Here is a 23,190-nt window from a genome sequence, read left to right as displayed (position 1 = left end):
AACACCTCTATACAGGATGGCTGATAAGTGTGTAATCGCTACCCCCCCCCCCACTGGGATTTCCACCAATCGTAAGAACGGGGGTCCCTAACCCCTTTTTCCTTTAAATGGAGCGGCGGTTGAGCATGCACAGCTTCATTCAAACTCTATGGGACTGGATTGACGGAAACAGCACTCCGCTATTTCCATCAGTCCCATTGACTGTGAATGGCGTGGCAGGCGCATGCTCGACTCCCGCTCTATTCAAGCTCCTCGTCACTGGGGGTGTGGAGTAAGGAGGGACAGGGGGTCAGGATCCCCATTCTCACTATCGGTGGGGGTTCCAGTGATCAGACACATCAGTTTTCCTGTGGAGAGGTGAGAATTGTCAATTCTTAAGTTGTCTTTCAGTCTGGTTGGTCAAGAGGCACCATGTGGTAATGTCTGCTACTCGTTCCATCACTAAAGTGCAGTATCTGCAACCACGTGGTGCCTCTCCACCAAATCATGCGGAGATAACTTAATTTGAAACGGTGTGCAATTTAAAATTGGAGCCCCCAAACAGGAGCTCAGGTGCAGCTCTACCTGCTGATGTGATTTAGAAAAGACATTTAATAGAATCTCATGTTACATCTCGTTTAAAAAAATAAATTATACTTTTAATACATAGATAAATAAATACAAAAAAATGCTTCTACCAACCTGTGCAGAGACATCGGAAATTTTCACAAGTTTTTGGACAACTGTCTGTAAACAGTTCAAAGACAACTCTTCCAGCTACAAGAAGAGATAAAACACCCGTTACAAAATCCCTAATCGAACGGTAGAAAATCAATAGATATCATAAAGCTAGCAGCCAATGAAGTTCCTGGAAATGCACATCTCTGAACAGGACAGACTAAGCTCACCAAAATATGACCCACTCAAAGGCCTCACGAGGTGTTAATCGGAAGGGCAAATTGTAGAATGCCGTATATGCAAACACGCACGGCCGCTCAGGGAAACAGAAGCAAATTCTTCTTTAAACAATTCATTGGGTCAGGAAGGTCCTCACACGGTCAGCCTGAAAAGGCTCTAAGGCTTCATGCACACTTCAGTGTTTTTCTTCAGGGTGCTAGCTGTTTTTCTGACGGCTAGCACCCTGACCCATTCATTTCAATGGGGCCATGCACACTTCAGTTTTTTTTTTACGGTCCAGTTGCTCCGTTCCATCAAAAGTAGAGCATGTCCTACTTTGGTCCGAGATTCCGTGACCGTGAGACCCATGCAAGTCAATGGGGCCGTCAAAAAAAGTGGAGGCACACGGAAGTCATCCGTGTGTGACCGAGCCGTTGCCTTGCAAATGCCGGGCGGAAGTACATTAGAGATATTACACTAATCGGCAGCCACTTCTCTCTATCCAGCACTGATAGAGAGAAGAGGCTGCTGATAAAAATAAAATAAAAAGCAGTTCATACGTACCCCGGTCGTTGTCTTGGTGACGAGTCCCTCTTCTTCCTCCGGTCCGACCTTCCTGTATGACGCTGCAGCCTGCGATTGGCTGCAGAGGGGGTCACATGGGATGAAGCGTCATCCCAAGAGGCCGGCCTTCTGACGTCATGCAGTCCGGCCTTCTGTTATGACTTTTATCCCATGTGACCGCCACTACAGCCTCTGATTTGCTGCAGCGGTGACATGGGATGAAACGTCATCCCAGGAGGCCGGACAGGAGGAAAAAGCAGGGAGTTCTGGGTAAGTATGACCTGATTTTTTTTTATTTCATTAGAATTGTATTTTGCGAGCGCCGAGCATGGTCATTCTTCAGCGCTAGTCACTGTCCAGGGTGCTGAAAAAGAGTTACCGCCGATCGGTGCAGCCCATTAACTCTTTCAGCACCCTGTACAGTGACTAGCGCTGAACAACCCTGCTCTTTCAGCACCCTGGACAGTACCATGCTCGGCGCTCAGAAACGTAAACACGGAGTGCACATGGAAACCACACGGATAACAAAACAGGCACACGGATCCGTCAAAAAGGTGAAGGAAGTGTGCATGAGGCCTAACAGGTATGTCTTATGGTTACACATACACCCAAGTTCCATACCCTACAATAGTTCACCCCACCAGTGGCTTGGGAGTCACATATGACTGTCAGGCCCCTGGCCTGTGGCTGCCCAGCTGTTAGCTGATACGACTGTGCACCAGTGGTACCAGGGATGCCATAGTATTACTATAACTTGGTGCCAGGGTCTAAACCGTGTTACTGGTAGTTAACATCAGGGTAAGAGCCATATAAAACCGTTCATAGGTTGAACCCTTTTCCGCTGCAGCCATTTTTCTTTACAGCGTTCACCAAGCGCTATGAATGACATTTACTTTATTCTGCGGGTGGATACGATTACGGCGATAGCATAGGTACATAGTTTTTTTTAATATTTTACGTTTACACGATAAAATCCCTTTTTTTTGTGTCCCCATATTCTGAGAGCCATAAGTTTTTTTTATTTTTCTGTCAAAAAAGCTGTGGGATGTCTTATGGGGAAAAAAGGCAGTCGACGTTTTTGAAACTTTTTTACAACATTTTTATTAACTTTCTTTTAACTTTTTTTTGTCCAGCTAGGGGTCTTGACACCTCCGCAGGTGCTGATCGTTGCCATAGCAACCATCGGGTGCAATCTAACCACCTAGATGCAGCGATCGATTTTGATCGCTGCATCTAAGGAGTTAATCAGGCAAGCTCCGTTCCTGGCCGTTACAGCGGGGTGTCAGCTGTACTATACAGCTGACACTCGCTGGTGATGGTGCTGGCTCAGCTTCTGAGCCCACTCCATCACGTCGTTACGTGAGAAGGCGCATACACACTAGTGCTGATGACGTAACTGTACGTGATTGGGCGGGAAGGGGTTTTCCCATAATCAATATTTATCACCTATCCACAGGAAAATATGTGCAATTTACCATGCCATTCCTGGGAGCCCCATATAAATATAGCATTACTGTACCTGCTCGACCACTGCTCCTTTAATTTCTATGGGGCTGAAGAAGACAGCTCTCGGCAGCCCCAAAAAAAGGAATGGAGAGGTGGTCGGGTATGCCCAGGAACGGCAAGATAAGCCTGCTCTCGTGATCAGTGGGGGTTTTAGTGGTCGGACCCCCACCGATCAGATATTTATTGCCTATCCTGTGGATAGGTGATAAATATGGATTATGGGAAAAACCCTTAAATAGGAATTTTTCCTTTAATATTCAGTGTGGCTTTCCATCAGCTGTCAAGTCTGACAACATTCTATAAAACAATGGTGACCTCTGCTCTAAGTAAAAGAGTGCAGTCTTTGCGACACATGCCCTATAAGGCAAATATTTAAAGAAAGACCTCCTTGAGTTGCGCATCTTTAAGATATATGATGGGTGCCCCCTCACCGAGTACTTGCCCCCTTACCAAAGTTCCTGAATGGGGAGGCACAAAGGCAAGCGTGCACCGCATCCAGAAACAGCTCCCACTAGGCTGACTGGCCAAGACCGATCACCTGACAGAGAACTGAATTACAAAGGCGTCAAGGAATGAGTCAGGTTTATCGTCTTGACCAATCAAGGAGAGGAAGGCGCCATTCTACATACATCATGTGCCTGCAGAACTGTAACTTAACCCACACTTACCTGGCACATTGTTAATTGTTATGTCGAAAAAACAACGAGGACGCTGCACTTTGATCCCCATGATTCCCACTGAAAAAAATAAAAATAAAATATGAGAAATGTATTATTGATTAGAGGTCATTCCATCCAACAGCGAACGGTAACATAGTAACATATTAAGTATACATTACACATTTCCAATAGACCCCCTCCCCAGTCACACAAACAACTTCCCCACAGGGACAGGTTACAGTCCTGCATAGATGCTGTACATCTGGGAAAACTTTTCCTGCATTGCAGACGGGATCCGTACCCATATACGATATCTATACAGTGCTGTAAGATGCTCGTGTGAATAAGAGCTAAGAGTGCCAACAAATGATATGGATTTGTAAAATGCCCGTTAAGATCCCCCCCCCTCTATTGTGGATAGATTATCTTCTCATGGAGTAATCATAACAAAAATTCTCTCTAGTCATACGAATAAGACTCTGTTCACACTTGTGGCGCGAGCCTCTCGAGGAATTTGTCACTTGACAGCAAGAAAAGCGCAGGTTGCGACAAAGCCCAGTAATGGGGTCCGTGGGTCACGGCTTACAATATAAACAGAAACCATGGCACCAGTGTGAACAGAGCCAGAGAAAACACTAGCAGTACCGCTCAAAAATTCCTGGAAAACTATTTTTGACGTGATTAAATACATCACTATTTATTTTAACCCCTTAACGACCGGCGTATAGCCTTTTTACGTCAGCCGTCTAGGGTAGCTTTTCTGAAGTCCCGCTTTTTCACGTCGGCACTTCAGAAGAATTTTTCCTGCATCGTGTGGGGTGCTGCTGAAGCCCGTTCTGTTGCTAACAGCCTCGGGCTTCAGGGCAACGATCGGAGACCACTAGCAGCGTTCTCCGATCATATTTAACACCTCAGATGCGGCGCTCAATAGCGAGCGCCGCATCTGAGTGATTTTAGAGGGAAGGAGCTCCCCCGCGTGCATTGTGGGGTGCCGATGCTTTCTATGGCAGACTGCGGGCCTAACAAAGGCCCCCAGATCTGCCTTTAGTGATTGCCTGTTAGGCCATGCCAGAGGTATGGCCTAACAGGTGCCTGTCAGTTTTACACTGACAGGCAATAATACACTGCAATACAGAATTATTGCAGTGTATTATAATAGCGATCAAAAGATCGCACAGTAAAGTCCTAGAGGGACTAAAAAACAAAACAAAAAAAAAAAGTTAAATTAAGTTTGAAATAAATAAAATACTTCAGTATGAAAAAAAAAAGTTACTTGTACTTGGTATCGCCGCGTCCATAACGACCCTAACTATAAAACGATCACATTATTTAACCCGCACGGTGAACGCTGTAAAAAATAGAATAAAAAACAAAATGCCAGAATTGCTGTTTAGCCTACATTAAAAAAAAACACTTTTTAACCCACACCAAAGCGGACAGACGTGAGATATTTGCTGGCGCAGAAAATGTCTATAGGTACAGAACGATTGGAAACCAAAGTCTGCCGCTGCCGGGACAGGGATTACAATCGATCTTATCCTATTGTTTTCTCTAAGATAAGCGGTGCCAAATATACCCGACAGCCACTTACCTACTTTTAAAGAAATAACATGCTGTTTGGCCAAGCTAAACAAGCAAGTTAGTGATTAGTGGCGCTCAGCTATGCTTGGACTTGTAGTTCCACAGCAGTGATTTCCAACCTGGGGTACTCCAGCTGTTTCAAAACTACAACTCCCAACATGCCCTGAGCCACAGGAGACCACTTCTCTACATCTACCTGGCTATACCCATCAGGATATGTAGAAACTAAGACAAGCTGGGACTTGTAGTTCTCCTAATCTCCACTAATGAAAGGCTCCGGATATTAGCATATGTTTGGACTTGTAGTACCTCAGGGTGTCCAGCTCTGTCGATCAGGCTCTGAACCCTCAATGCATTCTGGGATTTGTAAGTAATAGAATAGATGGTTAGTAATGTGCCCTGCGGAAATGATCTAGAGACGTAAATAAACTTCATAGTTCTCTGCTCAGAATGCGGCCATTACCGGCTCAGTCGTTGCGCACTCAACTCAGTCCGGACGGCGGACACCGTAGAAGCCGCAGCCGAGGGCCAGCTCGTCTTTTTCTATAAATTGACCAGCGGAAGGACTCACGAAAATAGCGGCAAAAGAGTGCGGGAACCAAAGTAGTGGAACACCATCCGGCCCGGATCCGCCTCCCTCCTCAGCACGAAGACCTCATAGACATGAGCTAACGAACGCCAATCAACTCGTTTCTCCACCGCTGCAGTCTTCGAGAAAGATGGCCGCTGTGATATAGGTCACGTGACCAAGCTTGGCGTCCAGCATAAAAGATGAACGAGATGATCGGTCTTCGACTGGTAGTGACTGCGACCTGATTTTCTCGCGAGATTGCTTTTAGTTTGATGTCCTGACCTCCAACCAAACATGCTTAGTGCGATGAACTGTGGAATCATGCAGGACTTGCAGGATGACGTCACTTATGCGACAGGAAGTTGTTGAGCCCAGGAATGACACTAACACATGTCTTTGAGACTCATTCAGGAGTTTAAGTTGTCCTCTATATCCAGAAGAAAAAAAATAATCTCGGGTGTGTTCCCAATCATCAAGGTTAATGTAAGCATGTGTTATGTTGTGGGTATGTAGACATTTAGCAGGGTTTTTTTAACATGTATTCTGATATTATTATTATGGCCTGTCCTGTAGCTCTGAGTGTCAATTCAAATTATAACATAGGGTTGGATGTAGCGGTTGGATGTAGCGGTGAGCAAGTTTTTGCAATGATTCACATTTCGCCGATTTGCCATACTATCCGCTGTCGGCCTGCCACTAGAATTCATTCGGTGGATCTATATGTCGTGTTTTAGATTCTCTAAAATTATATGAAAATTGTTATTCCCATTGTGTTCTATGACCTGGTGTATTGTGTGAACGGTTTGTCAAACCTGGAATCTGGTGAACCGTTTGCTCACTTCTAGTTGGAAAGATTTGTTTTGTTTATAAAATAGACTATTAACTTGCGTGTTTTCCTAACTGCGAGTGACAGATTATGTGTGTGATATGTTATTAAATTGGAAAATTATCTCATTCATTAAATAAAAACTTGTAAGATTGTTGCAGGAAAAAGATGATCACAAAGTAGACCTTGAAGGGAAGGGTTATACCCCGCTATTAGCAATTCTTAAAATATCTGCTTGTGATAGGGGTTGTTTTATGGAAGACATCGGTGTCCTATTAATAGGAATGTCCGGCGGGGGTCTAACTATTGTGACTGTTGCTGTTCACTAGAAGGAAGTGGCAGTGGTGCTAAGACAATGCTGTGCCACTTAGTTTCCTGACAGCTCTTCTCAATTTTCTCCGGTTTGCTGGGCTCATGACCCTTAACTATAACGGTTGCCTGGAGAAAGCTGAACGGTGCCAATAGGAAAAGTTGTATAACCCTTTCGTAGCACAACTTCCACTTCTTATAGCCATCTGCTGGGGTCACCATGTTTGGAACCCCTGCGATCAGACATTAGTGGTATATCCTAGCAGTATGCCACCAGTGACTTTAATGAAATAACCCTTTTTACATGGCAGAATTATGTGTTTCAAGCCTTGTCTTTACTGCGGACTTTACGTCAACTCAAATGATTGGCGGTTCATGTAATAAATGGACGGGCAGGGTCTGCCAGAGTGGTATCTGTTCTTACTTAGTGGCTCCCTGCTCTAGCGGGGGAGGAGGAGGTTGTCCTGTGTGTGGTACCACCCCTATAATATCCATATGCCCTAGTAGAGCATATGGAAAGTGGTTATCTTTATAAAACAATTATACAAAAAAATCCATTAAACCGATCCAAATGTGTAGCAATACCATACATGCTAAAAATGCAGCTGTTCAGTGTGAATGTGATCGGAACAGCTTTTATGTGCGAGTACTCAACTGTTTTTTATTTTTTCCTTTACAGATGGCTATAATAAAAATCTTTTAACCGATCTTAAACTAATGTGAGAAAGGTACATCGACTTTCCAAAAGGATGGTGCAGAAGAAGACCCAAAAGTATTCGATTTCTCTGAAGTCCTGGGAGTCCTTTCCTATAGTCCAGATATGTTCTGCTGGAGGAAGGCATTGCCTTTTTCACTGCGGTTGTTTCAGATGCGTAGTATAAGTTCAGATCCACTCCTGGACCAGCTGTTGACCTGCACAAATCAATTCCAGATTTTTCAACTTGTTGGGATCCATAAGTCCAAGCTCACGGTACAGCATGTGGGGTGCGCAATCAACACATTATGGGAAATTCAGAAGGTGAAACAGAGCGTGAGCTTAAGTTTCGAGGCTGTCCGGAATCACCCGGAATTTATTGCTCTTCGGATCCTGGCAGAAAATAAAATTGACTTTATGAATGACACCACCTTGGTGAATACGTTGTATGCTATAATACGGTAAGATGTAAGGACCGTAATTACCGTCTCCATTGTCCTACTGTTACATGACACCTCATCTATTATTGTCTATCTTATATTTCAAGGTTTAACGTGGACGCACATGATTCTTTGGTGCAGCAGCTGCTAGTGGAAGGCTGGAGAAGACTGGAAAGGTAAGCTTGCTGTTAATTATTGCTTTTTTTTATGTATAATTAAAAGTTATACATTTTTACAATATACTTCCTGTATTAATTCCTCACGGTTTTCAAGATCTCTGCTTGTTATTCAGTTGGAACAATCATTGATTACTTCCAGTGGATACAATTCTGTCCATGGTCATGTGATGGACACACAGGTGCACAGCTCGTTAGTGTGTGTATCAGTGTCAGCTGTCTCTCCTAACGATCCCAACACCTGTGTGTCCATCACGTGGACAGAATTGTATCCACTGGATGTAAACAATGAATGTTCCTACGGAATAAACAACAAGCAGAGATCTTGAAAACCATGAGGAATTATTACAGAAAATATACTGGAAAATTGTATAACTTTTTTAATTCTACATAAAGTAATGTTAATTTTCTGAAACTGGACAACCCCTTTAAGCAGGGACCTGGTCCCTGGTAAGCTCCCTTTAATTGTATGTATAATGTTTTGGTAGCGTTGGTGTAACTGGGTCTTTATTACATATCCATAGAGGTTTTACAACTGCTTAAAGGTAAAATAATAAAATTGGCTGTTATTTCTACATAACATTTCTATATACTATACGAAGTTATACATTATCATTCAGCTTATGTTTTTGTGTTTTCACCTTTTTTAGGTTTGAGTCGGAAACCCTATCGAAATTTTCAGTTTGTTTGGAAAAAATAGATCTAGGCACCAGTCCACTGATGGGACAGGTAGCCAATGCTGTGAACACGAACCTGGATAATATACAAAATATCAGGTGAGCATTCATCAGTACACCGAATCCTTCTCAGTTCAGGAGTTATTTGGTGATTTCAAGCACCTGGAGCAGAGTTGTGCCTGATCACATTATTAGTTGACATGGAAATGTTAAGTGGTTCTTTACCTGAATGCTAGGGGTTGGTTGGGGGGCGTTTGTAAGGACCCCCATACTCAATATGTTGTCAAAACTTGTAAGATACGTCACCCTTGCGCTCACCACTTATTACACAGCTGCCTAGTAAATCTTGCTTATTTTAAAGGGGGTTGTCTCATGACAGATATTTATGGAATGCCTGCAAAATATGCCATCAATTTCTTATAGGTGAAGGTCCCAGAGGTGGAAATATGGGGGTCCCCTTGTCCTTGTAATGCATGGTGGTTTCTCCAGAGCGAGAGACGCTGGTTTTTGCTCTGACAAAAGTTTAGGGAGACCCTTTTTCCCAGAATTCCCTGATGGGGTATTTGAAAACGGGTTTTCTAAATCTGACAACCCTGTGAGTCCATTTTAGATGAGAATTACCAGATGACATGTAAAATTCTGACCGTTACTCCTCAGCATGAGATGAACAACTCCACTTATGAAATGATAGACGCAAGACATTCTCTGTCAGGGTCCTATTACACGGCCCAATATATGAAAACGATCGATGAGACCGCTCGCTGATCGGCGCTCGTTTGCTCCCCATACATTTCCTTCATGTCGGCAGCACATCTACCTGATTACACTGACAAGATAATATTTAATGCTGAAAAACCATGCGATCGGCTGATGAATGAGCGTTTGCTTGTTCATCGGCCGATCGTTGCCCTGTTTTGCACAGAGCAATGATCGGGAACGAGCGTTCATATGAACGCTCATTGATCCGTGTAATAGAGCCGTTACGCTCCTTATGTGTTCTGTGAAGATCACTGATCACAGTGTCTACTTTTTTTTACTAGAATCTTATCCAGTCTCATGATGAAGACATTCCCGGTCACCTCAACAAGGTTGCAGCATCGACTGATCAAAAAGGCCGAATCCTTAATGGAGAGGAGGGATTACGTAGACGTGCACAGTGTACGCAGGGTTGTCCAGTTTCTCTTCTTCATGAAATATGACTACCAGCCTCTCTTGGATAAATGCAACCAGATTTTTGTACGGGACATAAAGAAAATGAGCACGGACACCATGTGCATCGTTACTGGTTTGTACCGACAAATGTCCTTCAAGCAGTTTGAATTTCAGGTGATGGCGAAGTCGTCTTTGCTTGAACTATCAAACCTGTGGAATACGGCTGATCATTTTGGGAAAATATTTTGTGCCTTGTTTCCAATGGCTTCCCAAGAGACAAGAAATAGGTAAGTGGCCATAAAATGTATCATGTTTAGTCCTCGGAGGACTGCCGAGACTGGATCTAAAAAGGATTAGAATTGTATGGTGTTTTTTTAAACTTTTGCATGTAAACCGGAATGTTCCCATTCAGTGACTGCAAACAAGGATCTTAGAAATGTTGAGAATTGCCTCAATAAATTTCATAAAATGTGGTGCAATTCCCCTTTTACTATTTTCACCCAAAATGCCAATCAACACTCCTTTAAAGGGGTTATCCGGGTTGTTAAATTTTTTATTTTTTATTTTACAAATGGCTGCAATATCCTAAAATAAAAAAAAACAATCAGTACTCATTCTTTCCCAATACAGCACTGACTCATCGACGATCCTTCCGGTGCTTGTTTACCTGCGGGCAGCATGTGACCACTGCAACCAATCAGAGATCTCAGCGGCGACGTGTCATATTCCTGTCATCATGGTGCCCATAACTGAGTGTTCATGCCAGGAATACAGAACATGATTGGCTGCAGCGGTTACATGCAGCCCGCATGTAAACCAACACCAGGAGGACCGCCGGAGCATGAGCGCTGGATTGCCAGGGAAAAGAATAGGTGAGTAATTTGTTTTTATATTGTAGGACATATGCAGCCGTTTGCAAAAAAAAAATAAAAAAATTATAATTTAACACGGATAACCCCTTTTAGACGCAACAATTCCGGAGATGTTCTCATTAAAGGGGTTGTCCAGCTTAGGAGCTGTTTCTCATACTGATGATCTATCTACAGCGTAGGTCATCAGTATATGATCGTTGGTGGTCCGAGACCTGGACCCCATACTGATCAGCTGCTCCGGATGCCGAAACGTATGCAGTCGTCGGTACTGAAAGCAGAAGGCGCCGACCACTGTATAGCGGCAGAGCTGCAGTAACCCATTATGGCAACTATACAGTGGTCGGAGCCTTCTACTTCTGGCACCGACCCCTACATAACTTCCGGCAGGCAGAACAGCTGATCGGTGCGGGACCGGGTGTCGGACCCCCGCCAATCATATACTGATCACCTATGTATATGGCAATGTAGTATTTGAAACAACTACACTTTATGTCTTATGTATGTTATTCAATAAAACGAGTTTAAAAATGGTGAGGGATTGAGACACAAGGTTGAGTAAATTCTGAGAATATTTATTATACAGTAAATTTAATTTAATCCTCAATATATATATATATATATGTGACCTGATTAATGCTGAATTATTATATATTCTGGATTATCAAAATGTCATAGAAAAGTATGTAAACCCCACTATTAAAGGTAGTAAACCATCTGCCACTATAATTTATATTCAGAGGAATTTCCTTATTTGGTCAGACCTCTGCAAATCCCACATTATATTACAATTCTTTTCTGCAAGCAAGTGCCAGATTACCAAACCTTCTGGATTATAAAATGTCGGATTCAATTAATTTATTTAATTTCAAACGCATTTGTATGATGTCACTCATATAATTATCAAAAGCAGCAGAATGGATATTTTCCTGTGATCATTAGACCTTCAGTAAAGCGAAAAAATTGACAGTTTTGTTGTCTTACTTACGCTTATGCTTGTGTATTAAATATGAACTTTTTTAATTTTATTTTTTATCTCTAGGCTTGAAGACGACCTTGTGATACTGGCAGATAAAATCCATCATATCACTTTAGTGTATATTCTAGAGTGCATGGCAGATGCGGAATGTAAAAATCCAGTGCTCATTCAAAAGTAACTTTTTTGGAATTTTTTTCTATGTAGTTTTTTTCTTTTAGCATAATAAACATAGGCCCCCACAGACATTAAAGGGGTTTTCCAGCCACTAAAAATTGATGGCCTATCCTCAGGATCGGCCATCAATAGCGGATGGGTCGAGGTCCGACTTTCGGGACCCCCGCCGATCAGCTGTTTTGAAGGTATTCACAGGTATTGCAGCCCTTTCTCCCATTGAAGTGGCACATTCAATGTGCAGTCAGGTGTTTCTCCGTTATCGGGCCGACTACGAAAGGCTTACTCTAATGCTTTTCAATTGGATTGGTGACTGAAAGTGGAGAAAAGGTCAGCCCACGTGATCACTACTTTTTTCACATTTCTCCAGTTCATTAATATGCTTTGTGCTGCTATAAAATAAATGAACACCATTGTGTGTGTTTTTTTTTTTTTTTTTTTTAAATTTGTATTTATTTTTTAAATATTTCTAAATCTGTGAATAATAATATGCTGAGAGCGCTAAATAATGATAAAATTCTGACTGCCCTCAGCTGCCACTAGAGGGCGCTTACTGCATAATGTTTTTTTTCTCGTGACATGTCTATTTAAGTAAATACTTTTATTCCCCATGAAACAACAACTCTGGTAAATATTTATTTAGAACGCTGCGTTGTGCTATTCCTCTGTTATTCCTCCTAGGAATGTGTTCATACATTCCTGATGTCATCATTCTCCTTGTCAAATGGATGTGTCCCTACATAGTCTCACTCTGTCAGCACTGATTGGATAGTATCAGTCTATGTAGAGACACCCCCCCCCCCCCAACTGGTAACACCCAGTTGTCAATTTAGACATACATACATTTCTATAAGAAATAAAAAATGAACGGCACAATGTGGAGTTCTTAGAAAAGATGCTCTAGAATTATTTCATGGGGAATGCAATCATTTACTAAAACAGACATGTCAGAGGTGACCGGGCCTCTTTAAATGTACAAGTCATAGTCAATGGCAGTGGCAAATTTTTCTCCAGGAGTAGCCCCTGAAGTCACTGTCCATCTATGGATAGTGACGCCGGGGGTTTCTCCAGTAGCGAAATCCCCGGTGTCCGATTTCTCTGTGACTGGGATTCAGCTCCTAGAGAGAGCCCCTGACGTCACTGTCCAAATAGGCACAGAGCGATCTGACATCGGGGATTCCGCTCCTAGTGGGAGTTTAGGTGGTGCAATCTATAGGGGGAAGGAGGGAGGTTGCTATCTACAGGGGCGGTGGCGCTATGTGCAGGGGGTGGCACTATCTACGGCGAGGATGGAGAGACGTCGGGGGCTCCCTCTAGGAGGGAAATCCACTGGCCAGAGCGCTGCCTGGGAATTCCGCTCCTAGAGGGAGCTTAGGTGGCGCTATTTACAGTGGGGGTGTATTCTGGGGCTCTTAATGCCCCAGCAGACATGGGAATGCCGGACTGCACTCATTAAACCCATTCCCGGCTGCCAACGTTTCTAAACGCGACAACTACACAGTACATCGGCATATTTTAGAAGAACAGAGCTCTGAGCGCTATAAAATGATAGAATTTATAAAATAAAAGTTATAAGTACAGAATGTTAGACCTTTAAAATGTGGCTTCATTCATCAAAATTGTCTAGCAGAAAAATTGGCTTTGTTGCCAATTTGAACCAGTCGGAGATCAGATTTTATTTCTTAAACTGTTATGGAAATATGAAAGCTGCTCTGTAATTCGTTGCTATGGGCAATAAGGCCAGGCTTTCTCTTAGACTATTTTAATTAATTAGGCACAAGGTGTTAAAAGGGGGCCATTCACTTTAAGCTAAACTGGTGTCTTGATTTTGAGGATTATGGGTCTTCATAGTAATGTCGGTTTTCTCTCAATTGTGCTGATCTTTCCTTGGCCGATACTTGAATATTTGTGGATTGAAGGCAGAATCTTGCCTCGGAGTTGAAAAGATTCTCCGCTTTTCTCATGCTGTGTTCACGTCGCTGCTTGATGTGCGTTGATGTTTTCTCATCTTCCTTTTTGTATCGGTTTAGAATCTGCTCAGCCATCCAGGAAAATCTGGATCTTTATCAGCGATTTTATTTATGTAAAATAACTGATGCCGCGGTGTGCCTGCCCTGCCAAAGTTATGAACTCTTTGCAGATCTACAGAAACGTTTAACAGCGTAAGTAAGACTTTCGTCTATGAACCAGCGGAAGGTATGTGGGTGATGGGGACGAGCAAGTAGTGGGGAAAAAAATAGCTGAATACAGTTTCCTATACTCGGTATAGATCAGCGGTCAGCAAACTTTGGCACTCCAGCTGTTGTGAAACTACAACTCCCAGCATTCTTTGACCAAGGGCTTTATTATTCCAGTCAAAGGCTGTCAGGGCATGCTGGGAATTGTAGTTTCACAACAGCTGGAGTGCCAAAGGTTGCTGACCCCTGGTGATGGTCGTCAGCCTCAGTCCTTTGACTACAGAGGCTATAAACCATGCTTGTGTTCTGTTCATGCAGCTTGGAAGAGCAGATTAGGAGAATTTGATTTCCTTGATCTCCTGTATTACCCAATGGTTCCCTCTTAATAGCGGACGCTTCAGGTAATAGGTGTATACCGGAGCAGTACCGTTAATGCAATTTAATACATTTCTTATCAAAATGTTCTCATTAGATTTTATACCATTCAATTTTTTTTAGTCTTTCATGATGAAGACTAGGGCTTCATGGCGTCGCCCACAAGTAGCGGTTAAACAGCGGCAATATTGTGACTCCTGCCGTGACTTCAGTGTTTCCCTACAGTAAAAAAAAAAAGCCACAAGCAACCTTAGACCATGCAAGGAATCCAACCATGTCTGATTTTTTTTATTTATTTTTTAAATATTTTTTTTATTATAATTTATTCTTTATTTCTTTTTTAAAGATGGCGGCAGTCACCTTATTTTTCTTTAGGGAAAGTCACGGTTAAGTAGGAGAAGGGGAAACTGCCTCATTTAAAGGGTTGATCAGGAATAGAAAAACATGGCTGCTTTCTTCCAGAAACAACGCTACACCTGTGCTCGGTTGTATCTGCTACTGCTGCTCTGCTTCATTGAAGTGAATGGGACTGAGCTGGAATACTACATACAACCCGTGGACAGGTGTGGCGCTATTTTTGGAAGAAGGCAGACATGTTTTTCTATTCCTGGACGACCCCTGTAAATTGTTTCTTCCGCTAATTAAATCCCTGCCAAGCATTTTACATATTACTGGTAAAAAAAAAAAAGTTTTTATCCAGCTTTGCTAGAATGCCGAACATCAAATCTGCCTAGTTAGTCAGTGTGACTTCCCCCTTCTCCTGTATTCGTGTATAACTATTAAAGTTGCCGTTCAGGAGTCTGTGAAAGCTGTGTGACAACCCTTGTAGGCGTTCATTTGCTTTTTTAATTTACTTTTATGTATGGATAAAAATAATTTGTTTCTAATCGATGACATTTCCATAGCTACATGAAGACGTGTTATGTGCCAACCACCGTGGTTATGATGACCAGATCCTTGTCGTTGCTGACCCTTACAAAAGTGGATGAAGCCGTCCTTGCTAAGATCGATGCCATCATTCCTCAGTGTAATCTCAGCGATTTAAATAGTATCGCGAACAGCATCATCAGGTGGTTACAGCCGGTCCAGGTGTCCAGGCAAAATAAATCTGGGTTGTATGAAAAAGTCCTCCATAAAGTCAGCAGACACGGACTGGAGAGAATCAAGAATATAGACCACATTGATAATCTGTTAAAGGAACTGACGTACATGATGAATGGGCAGTGGCTTCAGAATATGCTCATAGATGACATACTGCACACCTGTCGCTGTCTGCTGCATCAAGTCACTTGGAAGAACGCTCCATTTTTGGCACTGGTTATTAGTTACTGTAATACACCGTGTTCTGAACTACTGGACAAAATTGCAGAAGTCACCGTGGAGAATGTTACAAAGGTAGACGCATGCGTTCAGTTTGTTGTATGTATTTCGTGGGCATGTCGCAGAAATTAACATTCGGGTAATGTCACACACAATATGGGAACTGTCTGTAATTCCAAATAATAAAATTAAATAAAAACTCCCAGTATCTCACCCCGACTCAGCCTGGAGGAACATAGGGGGTCAATGATTGAGAAATGTATCCGAAAGCGTGACCGTATAGAATAAATAAATATCAGCTAAGCCCATCAATTTCGTTGGGATCCGCCGCCAATCTATTGTGTATGTATGGAGGCAGCGTAGAATGCCCCCCTGCCAACAGTGTGCTCAGCTGTCCACCCAACTCCCATAGACTACAATAGAGAGCGCTACATGCACAACAGAGGTGGGACCCCCAACTATCAGACGTTTATGACGTATCCTACAAATACCCCATGAATGCCAATAATGTATTTAGTTAGGCACAATGTGTTGTGCAAACAACCGTTGTTGATTGTTTTGGTTGGTAGTTGGCCAGAACGCATTTATAGTAGGATCAGCCAATCAGAGTTTGTTAATGTATTTTACCTGTCTGACAGCCCCTTCAAAGGCTTCGTTCACGTTTGTAACCAATTTATTGTTCTAAATCATCTAGAATGAAACAACTTTGCAATTGGTCCTGATTTAAAAAAAAACATCTTATCGTATTGCGTATACAGCTCATATGCAGACCTATCCGTCTCCATGTAACCGACTACAAACAAATCCTATGCAGTCAGATTCTGCAGTCCTATTCCAATATAAGGAAGTATGACCGCACAATAAGACTACGCAGAGTTTGTTTGTAGTTTGTCACCATGGAAACTTATAGGTCTGCATAGGAGCTGCTAAACCCAACGATAGAACATTTTTCATCCGAACCATTAGCAAAATTGTTTCAGGTTTCATTTCAGATGCATCCGGACAATAAAAAAAACTTTAAGTAATGATTCACTAAGGATTCTGTTGCTGCCAAATGCTTAAAATGTGTCTAGTTCTTCCCTCCATTTTACCATATATAACCCTGTATGGAATTTGGAAGTCATAACTATTATTAGGGTTATGTAATGTATATAGATTATACTGTTAATATATGTATAAATCCTATTCATACTGACTTGTCCGATAACTAGTGGTATCAAACCATCTTATATGTTTTGCGGTTTCTACATTTTTCAGATTCATCCCACTGATTTGAACAGAATCTTATACGCCTTTGTCAATCTAAACTACGATCCGCCACAAGAAGAAGAGTTCTTTAATATGTGCATTCAGCATATTCTCGCTAATCTCCGTATGTATACAATTTCATTTTGCCTTCTTGACCGTGTTTTGTATGAGTGGAGATGTGGTCACGCTATTGTTCGTGGGAGTGGTGACTGTGCCTTCGCTAAAGATCAATTTGTGTCATTACAGTCCCTGAGAAAAATCCTCCTTTATCAAGTGTCATGGCAAAAATAAAAATAAACTATCATACGTTACAATGCTTGGAAAATTTCTGGTCCATAAAATGCGAAAACTGTAACTTTGATGATAATCTGGAAAGAGGAAAAAAAAAAAGACGACCCCTGTTCAAATAGCATATTGATGTCATAGAGCAGGGTCCCCCCTCAGGACTCCCCACTCTTAGCCAGAGTGGGGAGCCGCTAAGAAATAGCGACTTCCGCCCGAGTGCACTGGGCCATGTATTACCAAGTAGCCCATTCATTTACAGCCACACGTTGCGGAATTTTACTAGGAAAATCTGCATCAAAACTGCTGATAAATGCAGTTAAATCCGCACTTAATATTGCAGCGTTTTTTATTTTAATATGTTTTTCTATGCGAATTTAACATTTTGATGCGGAAGCAGATGTGGATTTTGGTATGTTTTTCAGAAACTTGTCAGATACAATTCTGAGATGAATTGACGTTCTGCAGATTTTAAAATTCTGCAACGTGTAGATGAGATTATGTGTGGATTGCACTGTATTAGACTACGGATTTGGGCAAAACCGCATGTAATACGCATCATTCGCATTATGCTTAATAGCTTATTCCAAATAGATTTCGGAAGTCTTAAAGTATAAGTTCTTAAACATTCGGGGCTTACATACAAATATCTTAATATAATCCTATTATTAGGATTGCTCTCATAGTAGTTTGCAGGGAATTTATATTCCCTACACTTGCCAAACCCATCATCAGGACAGGCTGCCATTTACAGCAGCCATTGTTCTACCTATGAAGCAGCAGACACAGGCTACCATAAAACAGCCAATTTCTGTATAGGAATCTTTTATGCTTGTGAAGGGCGTGATCTGTATAATAGGTGTATATTAGGCAAACGCTGATATATATCGCTGATATATGCAGTTCCCTGATCTATTCGTGTAAGCGCACCAAGACAATGGCTAGTGTATTAGAGAGACATTGCCACAACAATGCATTTTCTGCAATTTTTTTGGCCATAGGATAAATATGCATTTCATTAAAAATGAATGGAATTTGCCTAGAGTGGTCAAAAGGAGTCATCCTCAAGATTCTTAAAGGGCTGGTTCCATTTAGAAACCCATTGTCATATAACTTATTAGGGAATTCTGAGTTTAGAGGGGTGTCCTCTGTTCAGGATCCTTATCTCTTGATCACAGTGGAGAGCAGTTGCAAAGAGCTTCTCTTGCTCTGGAGGACCTGTCCTGTCCTTCATCACATAGACAACCCATTGACCTGAATGGTCAATGTGTAATACCTAATGTTCCCTGGGGTGGAGCTGCAGGGAATTTGAACAATTAATGTCCGGTTTCCCCACAGATTATGCTGAGGCACTTTGTGATCTGGCTATTAACAAGAAGGTAGTATCCAAAGTGGTCATCCCCTGTAAATACTTCAGCTTTTGAACTTTAGTCCCTGTAGAAGTAAAATAATGGATCAGGAAAAAAAATAATTTAGAGAAGGCTGTCCTTTTCTGTTCTACATAGGATTTCCACAGGATTATAAAGCGCGCCGCGTATCCGCCCTGGGCGCTGCAGGGAATTCCGCCTGAAAAACCGCAACAAATTGTGGTTCAGTTTTTTGGCCGGAGTGTCTGCTGCGGAAAAATGCATATAAAAAAAAAAGTTTTATACTTGTGTAGCCTTAGCGACGCGTCCCTCTGACGTGCTGCAGTCTGGCCTCATGGGATGATGCTTCAACCCATGTGACCGCTGCAGCTTTTGATGAGGAAGCACGGAATTCTGAGTAAGTATACGATTTTTTTTTGCGGGCGGAATCAGTTTTTCCGCCAGATAAATCGCAACATCTGCTATTTGTTGCAGGTTTTAACTCCCCGTTGAATTCAAAGGGTAAAACCTGCAACAAAAGAGCAGCAAATACCAATGACATGCTGCGGAAAAAACTCATCATTTATGCTGCGTGTGGATGGGATTTGTTCAAATCTCATTCACTTTGCTGCTACTGCTGTATTATTCTGCGAATTTTCTGCAACTAAATGTGTCCCTCTTAACCAGATGAGTACGGAGTGCGTGGGAAGATGTGGAAAGTGATTTTTATTTTTATTTATTTTTTATTTTTTTGTAGGTCGAATATCTCTCTAAGAAGAATGATCGTGTAACTGCAGTTGTTCGGCATACGTCTTTATCCATCTATTTGTGTTTGTCTTGTTTTATCTCCCAGATTCCTTCTCTCCCCATCTCTTGGTTCTGGTTGGATTCACACTTGCTGTTGCTCAGTATTTTCCGGAAGAGCTTATTAAATCAATTTTCCACATTGGTTTCCTAAGCAAATTGGATTCTGAACTTGACAGTAAGTGTGATGTGTTTTTCTTATTGGCTTCACATAGGTAAATGCTTCACTTTACATGTCTTACCTCTTTAGATTCTGTATTGGTCATTCATTATGACTAGTTATATAATATCTAAGTCCTCTGGGGATGTCAAGTGAAAAAAATTAATGGCCTATCCTCAGTATAGACAATAAATATCTGATCGGTGGGGGTCCTACTCTTGACACCCTCGCCGATCAGCTTTTTGATGGGGCTTTGGTGCTCCGGCAAATGCTGCTTCTCCTTCACTTCTTCCACAGCACCAAACTGTACAACGCTGACACATTAGTAGCGGAGAAGTGCAGTATTACAGCCTCCTACCATTCAGGTGACGATAACTGTCTGTCATACCTTTGTTCGACCAACAGCTATATCCTCCTAGTCTCCCATAACCATGTATGCCCAGCCGAGGGAGCATGTTAATTTCATTGTGAAGAGGGAGACAAGCTGCTGTTAGATATCTCTCAGCGGCAACCCTAGTTGACAACTAATATTCCATGTGGTTTGGGATTGTGCAAGGGACAATAGAGGTGATTTAAGGCAGAATTATTTAAATGGGTTACATCTCCTTTTTTTTTTTTTCTATTACAAAGCTACAGATCCCCTGCTTCACATTCATAGTTATATAATGTCTGTCAGCAGATACCACTAGGAGGAGCTCATTGAATAGGGATTTATACAGCTCCCATTGAATTCAATAATAAATCAAAATACAAAGAGCTCCCTCTAGTGGCAGCAGAAATATATTTTTTATTTCATTAAGCTCATAAACTGCTCAGTGTTTTTAGGAACTTTCCCATAAGTGCGCCCCTGTTTCTAGCCGCCACTTATCTCTCTGCTGAACAAAACGATCAGAAATTTTAAATCCAATATGACACCCTCCTCCTAAATCCGCTCTCGGGGGACAGTCAGAACCCGTCAACATTAATCTAATGTGTATGGGCATTAGACATCCTGGACGCCAGACCTGCACAACAAAGTCTTTTATGCAACAAATATTTATAAAGCTTTTGTTCAGGTGCTGTGATTTTTCATGTATCGCAGTATTTGTCTTCATTCGCTATCCGTATTGTTTACAGCCTTTCCACCTGACAGAAGTGCTAAGATACGAATGCGCCTGATGCAGTTAAATCGAGCGGTCTGCCTTGAGAGCCCTGAATACCAAGTCCCATGGTTTCACGAAGAATACTGTCGCCAGATGAAGCAAAGAGGTGCGGGCCTGGTTTCTTTGCTTTTCTTTGATTTCTCATGATAAGAGGAAATTAAAGTAATTTTATGACATTAGGGTAAAAAAAAAAAGAAATTATATAATTTATTTTTTTTCAGATACGAATACCAAAAGATCCATATATCCTCAAATTCACCTATATCTGGGAGATATCTTTGGAGGAATTAATTATGCAAAGATGTTTGTAACTACCCCATATTACTATACAGTAGGTAAGATTTTAAAACGTATTTTGTATTTGTGTGTGTGTATTGGTATGTGTCAGACATGTCAATATATGGAATGTTTTGCTCAAATCTTTTTTTTAATTTTAATATATTATCGTTTTCAAATACTCTATTAAAAACTCTGTATAAACAGAGGATGATACATTATTTAGGACCGTCTTCTATTACCCAGAAGGAGAGTTTCTCTAGTCTCTGCGATACATGGAAGAAAAATTGAATTATATGGGCACTGTGTAATACTTTATTTCCCCTGTGGGGATGCTGCAGGGAAGTAGAACACTCGCTGGTGGTTTCCCTGGAGCGCTGATGTGCCAAGGAAAAATGCGAACAGCTTATTAGGGGAGCCTTCTAAAACAAAAATTGCGTGGAATTGTAAAAGACGCTCTCATGCCAGCCTCTTTCTATGTGCCCTATTAGGCCGTTTGGATGTCCGGGGGGGGGGGGGGGGAACGACATTAAATTTGATGTGAGTTTCTTGACGATGTTTTATTGCTACGTTTCTAACCGTGTGATCATTGGTTCCTTTAGACTTTGAGTGCATTCTGAGCAAAAATAAAAAGCCCATTGCGTATATGGATGAGAACAAGCTTTCCTCTAATGTGGGAGAAGTACAGTGGGGCCTGGACAATCAGTTATTGGATAACAAATCTTTACCACAAGGAGCTCAGAGGTAACAATGTCTTTTTTGTTTTGTTCTTTTTTCACAAGTGCTAGATCACAGTGTAACTTTTTACAATATGCACCTACTTTATCAGGAGGAGAACCTCGAAATGAAAGACTTTTATGACTGGTTAGACTGTGGCGGTCCCAGCTACCAAACCTCTACAAATGACTGAATTGCCATAATCATCTTTAGGAGAAACTTCACAAAAAAATTCCTTTTTTTAATTTTGCATCGTTAAAGATAATCTGTCACCTTAATACAGTGATACGTAAGCGATGTCCTTCCTCTGAAATAAATCAAAGTACCCCCAAGACTATGGTACACCTTGCTGCGTGTATTAAAAGCACAACATGAGGACAGTGCAAGTTCTCCCAAGTTGAAGCTAGGGCTTTGAACATGCTGCTCTATCTGAGGGCTGCATGTTATAGAGCAGGAGAAGCTGAGCAGATTGATATATAATTTTGCTCCAAAAAATTCAGTATAACTTTTATTTATTTAAATCTTAGCTGGTTCTGAGCTTAGGAGTCCAGTGGGCGGTCCTACTCGGTGATTGACAGCTATCTGTATGTACAGTCCTACAGGAAAGGATATCAAATACGAAGTACTGGACTCATGCCCAGAATGAGCAGGGATTTAAATAAATTATGCTGAATCTTTTCTCACAAAACATATTGCTTTGCTCATCTTCTACTGCTTTATAACATGCTGCCTGAAGAGGGCGCCATGTTAAACGTCACAGGTTCCCTTTTAAATGCACTAAAAATGAACTGTAAAAAATTGACACTAGCCAAATTGTTCTTAGAACTTTTTCTTCTTGAGGAACTTTTTTTTTTTTTTTTTTCTGTCATTCTTTTAAAGGACATCCTATACTAACACATGTTCATTCCTTCATCTTTATAGAGTCGCCATTGAGTTTCTTAATCCTGTGGCATTTTGCAGAAACTCTTCCAAGATCAAAGGCTTAAATGCCATGAAGAGGAGACATCTGGAGATCCTGGGGTATTATGTAGTGCAGGTTTGTTGTATGAATTTGGTACTTTGTCTCCATTTTCTGGATCATCTATACTGTATATAATATTGAAGACCATAAATACTATGTTATTTGTGACCCCCACAGTAAATATCTTTTCTGTTTTACAGATCCCTAGTTTTGAATGGAATTCGATGGAACTTGGAACAAAGGATACCTGGATTAACTATCTCCGAAAGAAAATATTTGCTAATGAGCTGTAGAGTGTTTTATGCAAACTTGTAAATAAACAATAGTTTTTA

The 23,190-nt window shown here is 41.6% G+C and overlaps 2 protein-coding genes across 7 annotated transcripts in view; one reads left to right on the top strand and one right to left on the bottom strand.

Annotated features, from left to right (window-relative positions):
- Window positions 1-5,985, bottom strand: part of PPIG (peptidylprolyl isomerase G) — a 19,985-nt gene extending 14,000 nt beyond the window's left edge. Inside the window, exons 1-3 of one of the 4 annotated variants that reach the window (XM_075829415.1) lie at window positions 5,674-5,985; window positions 3,615-3,683; window positions 682-756 (exon numbers count right to left, since the gene is read on the bottom strand). In XM_075829415.1, the coding sequence (XP_075685530.1) occupies window positions 682-756; window positions 3,615-3,683; window position 5,674 (145 nt within the window). In that variant the 5' untranslated portion in view covers window positions 5,675-5,985. Of the gene's footprint in view, window positions 1-681; window positions 757-3,614; window positions 3,684-5,495; window positions 5,515-5,649 lie in introns of those variants that run through there. The other 3 variants (XM_075829418.1, XM_075829416.1, XM_075829419.1) reach the window with 3 other exon arrangements.
- LOC142655360 (FAST kinase domain-containing protein 1, mitochondrial-like) lies at window positions 5,503-23,190 on the top strand. Of its 3 annotated transcripts, none has more exons than XM_075829413.1 (15): window positions 5,505-6,214; window positions 7,572-8,047; window positions 8,134-8,202; window positions 8,853-8,978; window positions 9,920-10,318; window positions 11,943-12,053; window positions 14,081-14,212; window positions 15,508-15,997; window positions 17,180-17,294; window positions 19,652-19,780; window positions 20,879-21,010; window positions 21,126-21,239; window positions 21,783-21,924; window positions 22,819-22,933; window positions 23,059-23,190. In XM_075829413.1, the coding sequence occupies exons 2-15, from the start codon at window positions 7,713-7,715 to the stop codon at window positions 23,149-23,151; spliced, it is 2,502 nt and encodes an 833-aa protein (XP_075685528.1). In that variant the 5' UTR covers window positions 5,505-6,214; window positions 7,572-7,712; the 3' UTR covers window positions 23,152-23,190. The 3 variants fall into 3 exon arrangements, with proteins under 3 accessions (XP_075685529.1, XP_075685528.1, XP_075685527.1); XM_075829412.1 differs by having other exon boundaries at window positions 5,505-6,240; XM_075829414.1 differs by lacking the exons at window positions 22,819-22,933; window positions 23,059-23,190 and having other exon boundaries at window positions 5,503-6,240; window positions 21,126-21,235; window positions 21,783-21,889.

This window comes from Rhinoderma darwinii, chromosome 6 (genome assembly GCF_050947455.1).
Source record: "Rhinoderma darwinii isolate aRhiDar2 chromosome 6, aRhiDar2.hap1, whole genome shotgun sequence".
NCBI classification, from domain to species: domain Eukaryota; kingdom Metazoa; phylum Chordata; class Amphibia; order Anura; family Rhinodermatidae; genus Rhinoderma; species Rhinoderma darwinii.
The sequence above is the reverse complement of the archived record's forward strand: the minus strand, read 5'-3'. Positions and strand labels throughout refer to the sequence as shown.